This window comes from Nanorana parkeri, unplaced genomic scaffold (assembly GCF_000935625.1).
Source record: "Nanorana parkeri isolate BGI_ZX_2015 unplaced genomic scaffold, ASM93562v1 scaffold661, whole genome shotgun sequence".
Classification (NCBI taxonomy): Eukaryota; Metazoa; Chordata; class Amphibia; order Anura; family Dicroglossidae; genus Nanorana; species Nanorana parkeri.
In genome coordinates this window covers 334,631-348,208 of record NW_017306929.1, presented here as the reverse complement: position 1 = coordinate 348,208, position 13,578 = coordinate 334,631, and the positions used below count along the sequence as shown (strand labels likewise).

The following is a 13,578-nucleotide window of genomic DNA, read 5'->3' as shown; positions in this document are numbered from 1 at the left end:
ATGTCATCAATGCTGCGGATAGGACCAGTGTACTTCTATGACCAGGTAAGTTTCACAACCTTGATCAATTTTAACATACAGTAAATTGGTCCAGTGGTAATGAAACATATTTGACAAGAAAGTTTATATTTCACATTTTCCAATTTAAAGGTTTGGAGACAGTAGTTAATGTTTGGGTAAGTGGATAGGGGGCGAATGGTGTAGGGGGATAAGACCATAAGTTAAATGTTAGGGTGCATGTAAAGTGTTAGTGGCTAAAATTAAAGCTGCATTCCAGGAAGATATAAATGGAACAGATTAATGCAGCTCTGTATTCATTATTACATCATGACATTAATTTTTTTAAATACATGCAACATACGCTTAGTTGACTTGGTATCAACATATTGCAGTTGATTGTACAGCAGAGCTCACATAGGGGGAGGAAGAAGCAACACATGGAGCCAATTAGGTATAGTGCAGTTCAAAAAACATGGTGATAAAAAGAGAGTGCAGAGAGATGAGCTCAACTCCTTTTATTGTCCAGTCACAGGCATAGTTTTACTGTATGGCACAGCTATGTAAATCTCAGGGATGGATAGACAGTAATAGAAATGTTGCTGTTTGGCTGTAGTTTAGATTCATTGCTGGCCTCGTATGGCAATTTTAACCAGCTTCCAATAGAAAGATACAACTAAAACGGATCAAGGCAACCTACCACCAACACTTTAGATCAATGCATGGTGTAAATAGAAACTGTAAGTGGTAGGTAGCATTCATCTACTTGGAATTAAACGTAAATTTTGCTGACAACTATTAGACTTTTCCTGATTTTGATCCCACCTCCTTGCAGTATATTAAGCCATCATTTTAAGCCTCCGATTACGATTTCAACAACAAATTTCATGAAAGGTTCTAATGCTCTATCAAATGTCCATGTGTATGGCCAGTTTTAGGGTTTGGTTAGGACTCTGTAAGGATAAAGCAAAATCAAACTCTTCTAGGCCCTGACCTGAGCTGAACAAACAAAAAGTGCCCTACTGCTATATAGAAATAGTTATTGGACTGAAAACTATTTGCTGCACCATCAGCCAGAAGGATATACATTTTTGCCAATTGAAATATTGATCATTGCTAATGTTCATATTAAACCTGTGCACTGCCAAAAAATTTGCTTAGTTTCGTTTCGTTTTAAATTCGGATTTGTGTTATTTTGTTTTTCGGGATTCGGGTGTGAAAGTCAATTCGGATTCGGAATTCGGATTCGGACGAAATTCGTTAGCGGTAGTTCGTTCGCACGTTCGTTTAGTTTACGTTTCTTATTCGTTTCGTTCATCGTTCGTTTGCAGCAAAGTGACATTTGAGGGGGAAAAATGTTTTTCTTCAACGAACGAAACGAACGTTTGAACTACCGCTACCGAATTTCGGAAACGGAAATTTGGATCCGTTTGCATTTGTTATATCTGTAATTCGGAATTCGGATACATCCGAATGTCCGAATTTCCGAAAATTCGTCCGAATTTCGATTCGTAACGAAACGAATCGCACATGTCTAGTTCATATTAAAATCTGATAACTGTTATCATTAAATGAAGTGCATATACTTCATGCACCATTATACTAACATTTTCCTGAAATCGTGGTACAATTTCCTTTCTAATACTATATATTTAACAGCTAGTTGGGTCTAGAGGGGGGTTGTAGGTATCTGCAGTTTCCCAAATGCTTTCCTATAATGTGGAAAAAAAGGCTTTTTCTTTGTATTAGCTAAAAACTAGAGCAGTTAAGCGAAGCAAGAAGATGCCTGAAGAATTACCTTCTGATATGAAGTACTTGAACATTAATCCACGGCTTGCCAACTTCATTAACGGGTAAGGTATTTACTTGCAGTCCTATGCAAAGTAAACCGAGTTTAAATCCTTTAAGTAATCCTATCACCTTTGGGTCACATCTGAACAAAGACCCTCCTCTAAAAGAAGAACACACTGTATATACTCACCTTTCCAGCAGTGTGTGTCTCCAAACTTCGCTGCTCTGCTGCTCCCCAGCAGCTGCAGGTATTCAACATTTTGGACTGATGAATACCTGCACTCCCTGCTGCATGCTCTAGTTACTCCTGCTGAGTCATACAACTTGTAGTAATGTAGGAGTTGGCCAGCATACAGTGGGAGGAGCAGGTATTTGAAGTATTTGGAATTGTTGAATACCTGGAGATAATATATATTCTGCAAGTTGGAAAATAATTTTGACCAATATCCTCCATTTCTGTCAATCTTCAACAATCAGTTGTAACTTGAATATTTCAAGTTACCATTCAGTTGGTCAAATTTATATCTAATCTTTGTCTCTTGAAAAATCAGCCCGTGCATGGTCAGTCTAAAGCTGACTATACAGATGTAGATTTTCATCCCCAAAAATGTGTTTTCAGAACATTATGATTTTCTAGTAGTTAATGGGGTCAAATTGATGATCAATTTCGGCCATGGTGATGAAAAAAACTAAAAGCAGCAGGATGGAAATCTTTTCTCAGACAAACAAAAATCTAATGGTGAATATGGTTTTTGTTCAAGTAACTCAATTCATTCCAAAGTTGTATGTTAAAATCAAACAACATTTCACAGACATTCCTCTAGTATTTGAAGGCATTATCTAACAGTCTAACAAGATTTTTCATATAAAAGTTTGTTTGAAAATCTACCAGTGTATACCCAGCTTAAGTCGTTGGCACAAAGAACAGCTCCATGTTTGTTATTTACTGCATTGTCTGACCCAAGAACCATGGCAGCTGGAAATGAGTGAGATGTTGTGAATTTAAACATTAACTGTAGTGCACATAGCATTTGTCCATGCTTCAAATGGGTATTTTTATTGGCCTATACTGTAATGTTGTAATGTTTTCTTGCTTTATGGTCAGCCTGAACAGGAATAAAAAGGGGGGTCCTGCTCAATCAGAGAGGAAGGAAAATGCACTGCCCAGGGATGAAAAAATGCGCAAAGAAAAATATACGGTATTGCCAGAAATCAGCAGCTCTACTTTACCAAAGAACAGTGTGGAAAGTAGTAACCAGAAGCTCAACCATGTCATCACCGATGATGAACACTTCATGAACCCCTTCGATGATTATAAATATGTTGCTCCCACACTGTTATATGAGCTGGGGAAACTACTTCATTTTTTCTCTCAGTATGAGATAATTTTTCCTCAGGGTGTGGTGAATGTGCTCAACTATAGCTGGCAGGAGCTCATCGAGGGTGCGGTATATACAAAGACATGTTGTCAGTCCTCCAAGAAGATGACGGCAGATACAAGTCTGGCCTCCGAGGAGAGTGACAAAGCACCAGGAGCCAGCACCGCACCTCCTGAGACTGTAGACAATGTAAAGAATATTAAAAACAAAGCTAATGCCTACCTTCTGGAGCACAGCAAGGAGAAAACAGGCCAAGAATTTGCACAGTCCAAGCCTACGGGAAACAGATGTGAGTTTGTCATCACAAAGAAAACATTTTATTGTATTCTGATTGCTTTCTTTATATGATGAGCATTTTACTTATTTGGTTTCAGTTCTTTTTATTAAAAAATGGAGTTGACAGAAACAGAACAGGAGTTTTGCTTCAATATGATAGGTTATTGACCGAAGACTAGAATGCATATCAAAAAAGTCAGAGAAGATTAGGAATCTTAAAACGCATACTTTTTCTGTGTTGCTAACTTAAAATATTAAAGCCAGAGACATACTGTATTTATATTGAGACAGTTTTATGTCGTGGAGAATAGTAATTATACAATAAAGCATATACAGGACATGCTTATTGAAAGCATGACTGACAATCCATAGATATATTGCATGGGTAATCAGGTATATAGGTATGAGCCTACTGTTTGTTGAACTTCGGTGATATGACAAAATGTGTTTAAACCCAGTGATTTTCCTCATGGTGTGATAAACTACTTTTTACATCTTAAAAAAGATATGTATCTATATCTACTGCCTCCTTAGTCTATGTCAGATGTCTATGTCATAACTTTTTCAGTGCTGTGTATGGTAATCGTATTTATTTTCTATCTTTGTAGCTCCTCAGAGCTTTGCAGCACGAGTACCAGTCACCATCAGTTTCTCTATGTCTTCAAGAGTATGTGAAGATAAAGGTAAGAAAACTGAGTCTTCAGTTACAAAAGAATGATTGAAGTTAAATTATTACAGGTATTTATATAGCACCGAAAATTTACGCAGCACTTTACATACTGTACATCCACATTAGTCACTGCCCTCTAGGAGCTTACAAGCTAAGGTCACTATGCCAAATGCATACATACACATTCTAGGACCAATTTAGCCTGTAGCCAATTAACCTACCAGAATGCCTGTAGAAGGAAATATGAGTACCCAGAGGAAACCCACACAAAATAGGGAGAACATGCTAACTCCATTATAATAATCATGTATGTTACAAATAACTAGTATATACATCTGCATCTTAATAGTAAGTTCTTGTCGTGCTTTACACAACAGAGCTTAGACTAGGAGATACAAGGTACACAATGATTTCTGCAGGTTGGAGTAGTGTTTGGCTAAAACATTTGAATAACATTTGAATAACATTAATGTATATGTAATTTAGAAACCAATACCATTTTTTTGGTATCGAGTACATGTACGATATTTATCTTTTGGTACTTGCCGATACCGAGTACCGATATCGGTACTTCCGCTAGCGTGTCATTACCTGCCGCCCAGCTTCTTGATTGCCCAGGAAGCCGTCTCCATGCTGTTTGGCCAACTCCATGCTGATTGGCCGGGAAGGCAGCTTCCCAGCCAATCAGCATCGAGTCAGCTGTTTGGCTGGCTCAATGCTGATTGGCCGTGTAGCCGGCTTCCAAGCCAATCAGCATGGAGCCCGCCAAACTGCATGGAGCCGGCTTCCCGGTGGCGAGTCATTACCTTCCGCTCTGCTTCCTGATTGGCCAGAAAGCTGGCTCCATGTTCCCTTGTGGCCCTGCCGTTTAGAAGAAATATCCCTCTGACCGGAAGTTCTGGTATCAGGGTAAGTATCGGAGCATTTGGGCGAGTATGGATACTCGCCCAAATCCTCGGTATCGGTACCGATACTAGTATCTGTGCATCCCTAATGATTAGCAATTAGGATTCTGTAACACCACAGTATCACCAAAACCATTAAGGAGTCCTCTGTCTTCCTAATCACCCCCACAACACAACTATTAAGGGGCCCCTGTTTCCAAAGTCTCCATCTAAAAGGCAATTCACTCTTGATATAGAGATTAAAGTTGCATGGGGAAGATTAGAAAGACAGAGGACTCCCTAATGGTTTTCCTATAAGGGCCCCATTACAAATGGTCACAGTTTAGTGGCATCACTTGCTCATATTAGGCTGTGTATTGGTAGGCTATTCTGTCCCCTTTTGGACTTCTTACCAATACAGGTGCAATGCAAGCATTACAGGCTATTTCTCATTGCTGTTCATTTGTATCTCAATTGTAGAGACTAAAATGTCATATTTTTAATATGCATGATCTGTGCACTTTAAACTGGTGTTTGACATATGTTTGTTTTTTAAGGATGGATTTCTGAAACAAAGGATTCTAAATCTGAAGAAATGGAGTGGAGAGGTTTAATTGGCTGGGCACTAGAGAGACTGCAGCTTGCACAGATCCAAATGTATGGGTTATGAGTTCATTCATCTATACAATCTATGTACGGCCAGAGTGAGGCTACCTTGCAATTTAGACATTAAAGGGGCCACTAAATATAAACTCGGGATGCACCGATACCGGTTTTTCGGTATCGAGTACCGATATTGTTTTTGCTGCACTCCTTGATACCGAATACCGATAACGGCATCCCGTGGTAGCGTGGACCTGGCTTCCTGATTTCCTGGGAAGCTGGTGTTCTATTGAAGGCAGCTTGGCTTCCTAGTCAATCAGGAAGCCGGGCAGCACGTCATGACTAGGAAACCGGCTTCACGCTCCCTGAAGACACTGTGAGGCAGACTGGCTTCCTGACCAATCAGGAAGCCCCGCCGCCTGGCTTCCTGATTGGTTAGGAAGCCAGGCTGCCTCGCAGTGCCACTAGGCAGCGTAAAGCCAGCTTCCTAGCCACTCAGTAAGCCAGGAGGCGGGTTATCAGCTGCTGACTGGCTTCCTGATTGGCCAGGAAGCCGACTCCATGCTCCCTCGTAGCACTGATGGTCACAGGGAATCTTTCTCTGACCGGAAGTTCTAGTATGGGGGTAAGTATCGGAGCATTTGGGTGAGTACAAGTATTCACCCAAATGCTCAGTTTCAGCACCGATACCAGAATCAGTATCGCTGCATCCCTAAAATAAACTATATACTGTTCCATAACTGGTTTATGCAAATATTTCTATTACATTTAATGTATGAATATGTAAATGTTACTGGAGATTATTAGAAGACCTTTAAAATGTAAATTATTTTGTTGGGAAAGATATATTTTACACATGAGTTTCCATTCTTATAATCCTGTAGCAGAAACCTACCAGTTGTTATTTTGGTGCCTCCATAAGACTAGTATGAAAACTATTATAGTGCAGCAGGCAGTAAGCAATGTTATATAAATTATATATTCTCAATTTTTGTATTGGCATGGGTACTTTGACATATAGTTGTGAATGATATTGGTACCTCTTTCACATAATAATCTCCATTCAGTCATAATGAAATAATGCACATGTTATTTGCCTTTACAATAGTTATTTTCAGCCTTGTGACAATGCTAGTTGCTTGGCTGTCACACTAATGATAAGGCTTTTTGAAGGTTCTTATTTGTCCAGATCATGGTAAAGTTAGTCTAGTAGTAGTTATTCATATATAACTGGATATGATTTGTAATGTTGAAGACATTTTGTAGCTTATTTAAGCCACTTCTTCAGTTCTAAAGAGTGTCAGGAAAATACCCCAGCATGTATAGCCACCCACAACATGTTATCTTCAATACTTTCTTAGTCACTGACCAAGTAGTACAGATATAAGGAATTGTGACTCTTTCCCGAGTTACATTTGCTATATGCTTGTACTGAGTGAGTGGCTCAAAGGTAATAAAATTAGAGACTGCCAAGCATCTAGCATTTTTAGAAGAAAGCCAGCAATGTAGGGCTGCAACAACTAATCGACACAATCGATTATAATCGATTATTGAAAAAGTTGTCAACTTTTTCAATAATCGATTAATCGGCTTCCGATCAGTTGGCCCTGTTCACAGCTCTACACGCTGTGTGCCGCACCTCCTCCCCACCTCACGCTCGCCGCTGCCAGACCCGCTCGCATCCACGCTCCACACGCCGCACCTCCTCCCCGCCTCACATTTCCTGCCCATCCACGATCGGCAAGGCACGCGGGGAGATGTAGTAAGGAGGAGCAGGGGTGGGGGGATGACAGCAGCTGATAGACAGGTCCAATCTCAGAAGCAAGTTGCTGGAAGACTGCTCAGGTAAGCCTGCACTTTCCCACACATGGTGCTCTATAATGTATTGCTGGGATTTGTATTTCTCTATAGCTGATGGTACATTGTACTGTACATTATACATAGGAATACAAATACCAGCAATGCATTATACACTGTATGTATAATGTATTGCTGGGATTTGTTGTACTCCTCTATAGCTGGTGATATTCTGCATTGCGCTGTATAGAGGACTACAAGTCCCAGCAATAATACATTATACAGCGCAATGCGGAATACCACCAGCTATAGAGGACTACAACAAATCCCAGCAATAGTACATTATAAAGTGGTACAATGCTAAATACCACCAGCTATAGAGGACTACAAAACCCAGCAATAGTACATTATACAGCGCAATGCAGAATGCCGCCAGCTATTATGTACTATTGCTGGGATTTGTTGTATTCCTCTATAGCTGGCGGTGTTCTGCATTGCGCTGTATAATGTGCTTTTGCTGGGTTTTGTAGTCCTCTATAGCCGGTGCCATTCTGCATTCATTGCTGTATAATTTTACACTTTCCATTTCACTATATTGCACACCACACTATCTTTTTTTTCTTTTTTACTTCCACCGCTCCAAGCTTGCTCCTGTGATGGACTACAACCTCAATACAAACTAGTAGTCCCATCACTGGAGCCATTTTTTAAAATTTATTTTATTGTTTATCCGATTAATCGATTAATCGAACTTAATAATCGGCTAACTAATCGATTTTGAAAATAATCGTTAGCTGCAGCTCTACAGCAATGGTTGCCTCTATATATCTGTCATCATAGTGTAATTTGCCATTAAACACACTGGGGGGAATTTATCAAAACTGGAGCACACAAAATGTGGAGCAACTCTGCATGGCAACCAATCGGCTTCTCTCTTTAGTTTGTTCCTTTAAGTTTTGAACATGAAAAAGAGAAGCTGATAGGTTGCAGTGCACAGCTGCTCCACATTTTGTCGGCTTCAGTTTTGATAAATTCCCTTCACTGTATGTGTATTACCATTCATTTATATGGACTGCCACAAAACATAGGTTTGAGTAGTAATTCATGCACACTGTGTTTTTCTGTAATGCATTGCAGTGCAGAGATATGAATGCGTTATATGTATTGCCCATATATAAAGTGTCTATGTTGACCATTATTACAGGAACTGTTTTTGCTATATGAAAAAATTAATCGGATTCGTGTCTGTGAACAAGAGTCATATGAGTATTTACAAAGAGAAACAATTCGGTACCTTTTTTAAATTCTTAAATTTTTCTGTTTACAGAAACAAACAGTTATCAGATTTAAATGAAAAAGGCTTCAACAAGCCAGTTATCCTCAGACACTATGATGGTACTAAAAAGGATCCTATATTAAAACAAAAGAAGAGCACTAAACCTCCTGTATTTGTATTGATGAATGGAAAGCCAAAAATCCCAGAGATCAAGCGGGAAAATCCATCTCTGCAGAAACTCCATTATGCTCTGACAGATGGCTCCTCAATGGTTTAGTATCCTCTAAGAAAAACATAAAAACTCTGACTTACTATCTACAAGATCGTAACAGGTAGTCCTTGGCTTTAGGTCAGGGGCCCCTACATTCTTTAGCACATCGACCATTTAATGAAGTTTCACATTTTTGTACCCTCAAACATTTATGAAAATAATTAAAATGAATTGAATAAATACTACTTTAAATAAAAGTACTATGAATAATAATAATAATAATCATAGAATATAGTAATATTTTTGGGAGTACTGTCAACACTTTCACTTGGTATCAGCAGTTGCCATTATGGTTGTTATAATGCTGAAGGAAAAACATGGCAATCAGTTTTTTGGCAGTATTCCTATAGTTGTGAGTGTACTCACTGGCTCTTTAAAGAGTTTGAATTGGGTATACTTACTGACTTTTGAACAGGTGGGGGAGTAAGCTCAATTCGGGAAGTAAACACATACTGTATATAGATTCGTCCTGAAAGTAAGGGAGTAAAAAGTCATAGACACCCAACATAAAACACAATGATAAATGAGGCCAGTAACAATGACAGCTGGTAGAGACGAATCAAAGTAGAACTGAACAAAACAGTGAAGATTTGCTATGATATAAGGAAACATAAAAAAATGTTAATTGTGCCTATGCAGAACTTTGCTTCTGAGGGTGCTCAAGCACTCTTGGGATTATAACCTAATAGCTGTATATCAGCAGTGTGCCTCTCACCGCTACTCTAAGGAGATTTGGTGATGTCACTACTGTGCTGCTCACTGTTCTCCTTGCTGGAGACTGACAGGAGGAAGCAAAACCCTGCCTCTGCCAAGATATCTGCTTCCACACAGAGACAGTGCAGAACAAGGGATGGTAAGTCAGTAATAGGGAAAACATCAGCTGCAGGGAGCCTACAGACAACTCTGGTGACTAGTTCTTAGCCCTCTTTCTGCTTTTTCCTAAACACTGCTTCCAAAGTTCAGTTCATTGTAAAGGCTGTTTTTAGTGGCAGGTGATCATCCAACCCTGGGTGAGATTGTCTTGCCACTAGCATCCTCACCTTCAGGACTAGGGACTAGCATGGAGATATTTACCCCAACCCACCTTTCCTCATTTATCGAACACCTATAGACCCCCAGACATCTTGGATAGTCTCATCGTTCCTTGGAGGTTAGTATTACTACTTACTTTTCCTACTTTGTGGAACCCTGCTCTAAGCTTTCCTGGCAAAGTTCAAAATTTGATCAGGTCAGCTGGGAGGCCTAATACAGGTCAGCCCCAAGGCATCCTCTTTATTGGACGTACCTGGTACAGCAATTCAGGAATCATCTGTATAAGATGCCAAAACCTACCCAGCTGGCATTTTTTTTTTCATTCAGGAGTTGCTGCAATTCTAAAAAACCTTGCAAGGTGGCAGTTGTCAGCCCTAAGTATACTGATACAGAGTGAGGGAACTGTCTCCTTCAACCTTGCCATGCTTTTATTTGTTATCACAACTGAGGTTCAGTTCACAAAGCTTATACAGCAGAATATGGATACTTCATTTAAAAAAGTGATAGTTATTTTTAGCTAAGTCTAATAATATTTGAAAATAAGTCACATGGCAAAATAAAAATTCTTATCCTTGTATTAAAGCTTTGTGAATTGAGCAGAATCTGATCTTTTTAGAGTGATAGCCAATTTTTAGTATGGATTGCCAGTTTATTGAGGTAGGGATGGGGCAGAACAAGACAATTGGTCTGGGGTGATAAGGGGACAGACATGTAACTCCAGCTTTGTCTGCATATCTGCAATAACAGGAATGCTATTTGTAGATTGTCTTTTTGACCGCATGCTTTATGAATATAATTCAATTAAAGCCTAAAGCATAATCAAACATTCTCTTAACTCACTGTTCATCTATCCAAATGGGCATCTGGCTGTGTGTCAAAGCCACTCGGGTCTTTCATATGGAGGATTTTATACCAACATCTTCTCCCCAGAGGAGGATATTCTGGGTACATTTACTCCCTTTGGACATGGCAGTGTTTCTTTTCCTGACAGGTTTGTGCTACGTTTTTTATACTCTAACTAGTAAATCATTTGTACATCATTCTTTGTTTTGTAGCTATTCTGAATAAAAACATACACTAGAATTAGACTAGATCAGCGGTTGTCAACCTGTGGGTCGCGACCCAAAAATGGGTCGCAACTCACTGTTGAGGGGGTTGCAGCATCCACTTCTGCTGCGCTAGGTGAGAGGCTCCTCAGCCTCCTCCAAGCGCAGCAGTGTCAGTCAGCGGGAGGACAGCAAGAGCTGTGAATATAAAAGTGCCCCTAAACACACTCCCTGGCTGCTGCAGCGACATCTAGGGGCGGGGGAGTGTGTACAGAAGTTCTTTTCTATTCACAGCCGCTGCTGTCCTCCTGCCGCCCATACAATGTGAGCTCTGCAGGAGGCGGGCGTCTAAGCAGTGCTTGGGCTGAGAAGGCTGCATGGAGACAGAGCAGGCAAGCAGGTAGCAGGGGCTGGGGAGGGCTTGTATTCTTGTGAGTGTGCTTCTATTTTTAGTCCCAAATCCAGCGCCTTACTAATTCTGGAGTCCAGCGCTCCGTTGGGGGTCACCACATCTTGGCAAATGTTACCAAGGGGTCCCGGCCCTAGAAAGGTTGAGAACCACTGGACTAGATGATACATATCATAAGACTGGGGACTACCATTTTGATATAGTGGGACTGATTTATAAAAACTGGTAGAAAGAGTGGGGGATGTTGTCCTCAACAACAAGTCAGGTTGCATTTTTGCCACTTTCTAGTACAAAAGATCAAGTAAATATCTGGTTTGTTGTGGTGCAACTACCTTTACACTTTTTTTTCTATGTGTACCTGTTATTTATGTACTTTTTATGAAAACACACCTGTCATTATTGATTTATACATTTCTAAAATATAAACCTCAACCCCAATTCATGCTCAACAACCCTGATTTAACACTTTCAAACGGATAATGGTTTTGAAGGAATTAGGCAAAGTTTCAAAAAATAGGGAGGTAAAGTGGCCTTATTAACATTAGAAAACCTGTACTGAGGTATGCAAGTTGCCATTACTTCTCCTTCTGAAAATGCTAGTTGCCTGTAACCTGGGGATAATGCATATCCATATGCTTTGGTACTTTCTGTGTCAGTCATCTTCAACAAGTATGCAGATCAGGTGTTCTGTCTTCACTGTAACCCAATTGGCTGCTGTGACAGTCAGTGGTTTGGACTGTATCAAAGTGATGAAAAGGTTTTACAGCTATTTCAAATGCTGATTAAATCTCTTACAATGGATGCTGTCCTTGATGTTTAAATGTTTTAGTTTCCTGCGGAATCAGCTGATCCCCTGAACACTGGCCCTGATATCCTGTTTTAGGGTGGCTTCTTTCCCTTGCAGGGTCCTATGGAACCACCCTTGTGTGTTTCATAGCAAGCTGAGTGTGTCTCCACAAACACACAGGCCCAGGAAGGCAAACCACTCCCTGTCCCCCGCTCCTCCCTCCTCTCTCCTCCTTGCTCCTTTCTCCAAGCTAGTAGATGGACAGCTGTTGGAGACTGCTCTGTACCTTGTGATCTTGTACTGGATAGGAAGTTTAGGGTAGCAGAGCTGAGAGACTTGGAGACAACTGTTTGGAAACATCATGATTGTAGGTACGTGGGCGAAAATGTACAGATATACTATGCTGGGCAATGTACATTTTTCACTCTAGATTTATTGTTGAAAATAAATTTGAGAGTTTGATAACACTTTAAAGCTAAAGACAACCAGGCAACCAGTATTTTCAAAAGGAGGTCAGCAATTGCTGCCTACAAATTTATTTCACTGTAGGTTTCTTTTAAATACCTCTGTTTCAGAGCTTTTCTGCTGACAGACTGTTACATATTAATTTTCACCAACCTAAAAGCTAAAGTAAGCCTTTCAATCGCTCCATATAGCAAAATCAAAGTAAATTGTTATTTCAATTCACATAAATCTTACAGAAAAAAACTAATTTTAACCCCCAAAATGTTTTTATTGGTGTTATTACAATTTATTATATTTATTCTAATGTTTCTGTAGCTATTGTTATGTATTGCACTATAATCAGATTGGTGGAGTAATAACTGACAAAGAAGGAGAGAGAATAAAAGAATGGGACTGGCCAAAGAAAGGAAACTTGCCTGACCCCATTACATTACAGGTAAAATTATGATATAATGATATAAATTGATATACTGCATGCATAGGCATTCGCATGGGTTGTGTCGGGTGTGCCAGCCTGGGCACACCCTAATCACCCCGAGCTCAACACCAAAACTACGAGCACCAGGGGCAGGCTGACTGTTTGGACCTTTGTGATGGAAAGTGTCAGCAGGACTAGATGGTGGATGAGCAAGAAGGCGAGTTGGGAGGAGCAGTGTGCGGTATCAAAACATAATTGGGATGGGGGAGATAGATGACAGAAGCACCTCAAAAACAGCAGGATGGAGAAAGAAGCGAAAGGGAGCAGATCCACCTCTCTTCGTCTGCCTGTGTGTCCTGGCAGCGTCTCTTCCTCCACAGTGTCACTGAACACTATAAGCATGTCCCGTTCCAAGTCTTCCTGACAGGTACCGCTGGTCTGCTGTGTTTGTGGAGGGGGGTATGGGGGGGGGGGGGG

At 40.2% G+C, this 13,578-nt stretch overlaps 2 protein-coding genes across 2 annotated transcripts in view; both read left to right on the top strand.

Moving 5' to 3' along the window:
• On the top strand, positions 1-8,950 carry LOC108792578. The gene is made up of 6 exons (XM_018563384.1): positions 1-45; positions 1,747-1,850; positions 2,894-3,456; positions 4,052-4,126; positions 5,555-5,654; positions 8,725-8,950. Exons 1-6 carry the CDS (start codon positions 1-3, stop codon positions 8,948-8,950), a joined length of 1,113 nt encoding a protein of 370 aa, XP_018418886.1.
• Positions 8,951-10,822: 1,872 nt separating this feature from the next.
• CUNH3orf20 (chromosome unknown C3orf20 homolog) overlaps positions 10,823-13,578 on the top strand; it is a 22,143-nt gene continuing 19,387 nt past the window's right edge. Inside the window, exons 1-2 of the mRNA XM_018563383.1 lie at positions 10,823-10,967; positions 12,999-13,119. The gene's annotated coding sequence lies outside the window, so the exon portion shown is untranslated. The remainder of the gene's footprint in view (positions 10,968-12,998; positions 13,120-13,578) is intronic.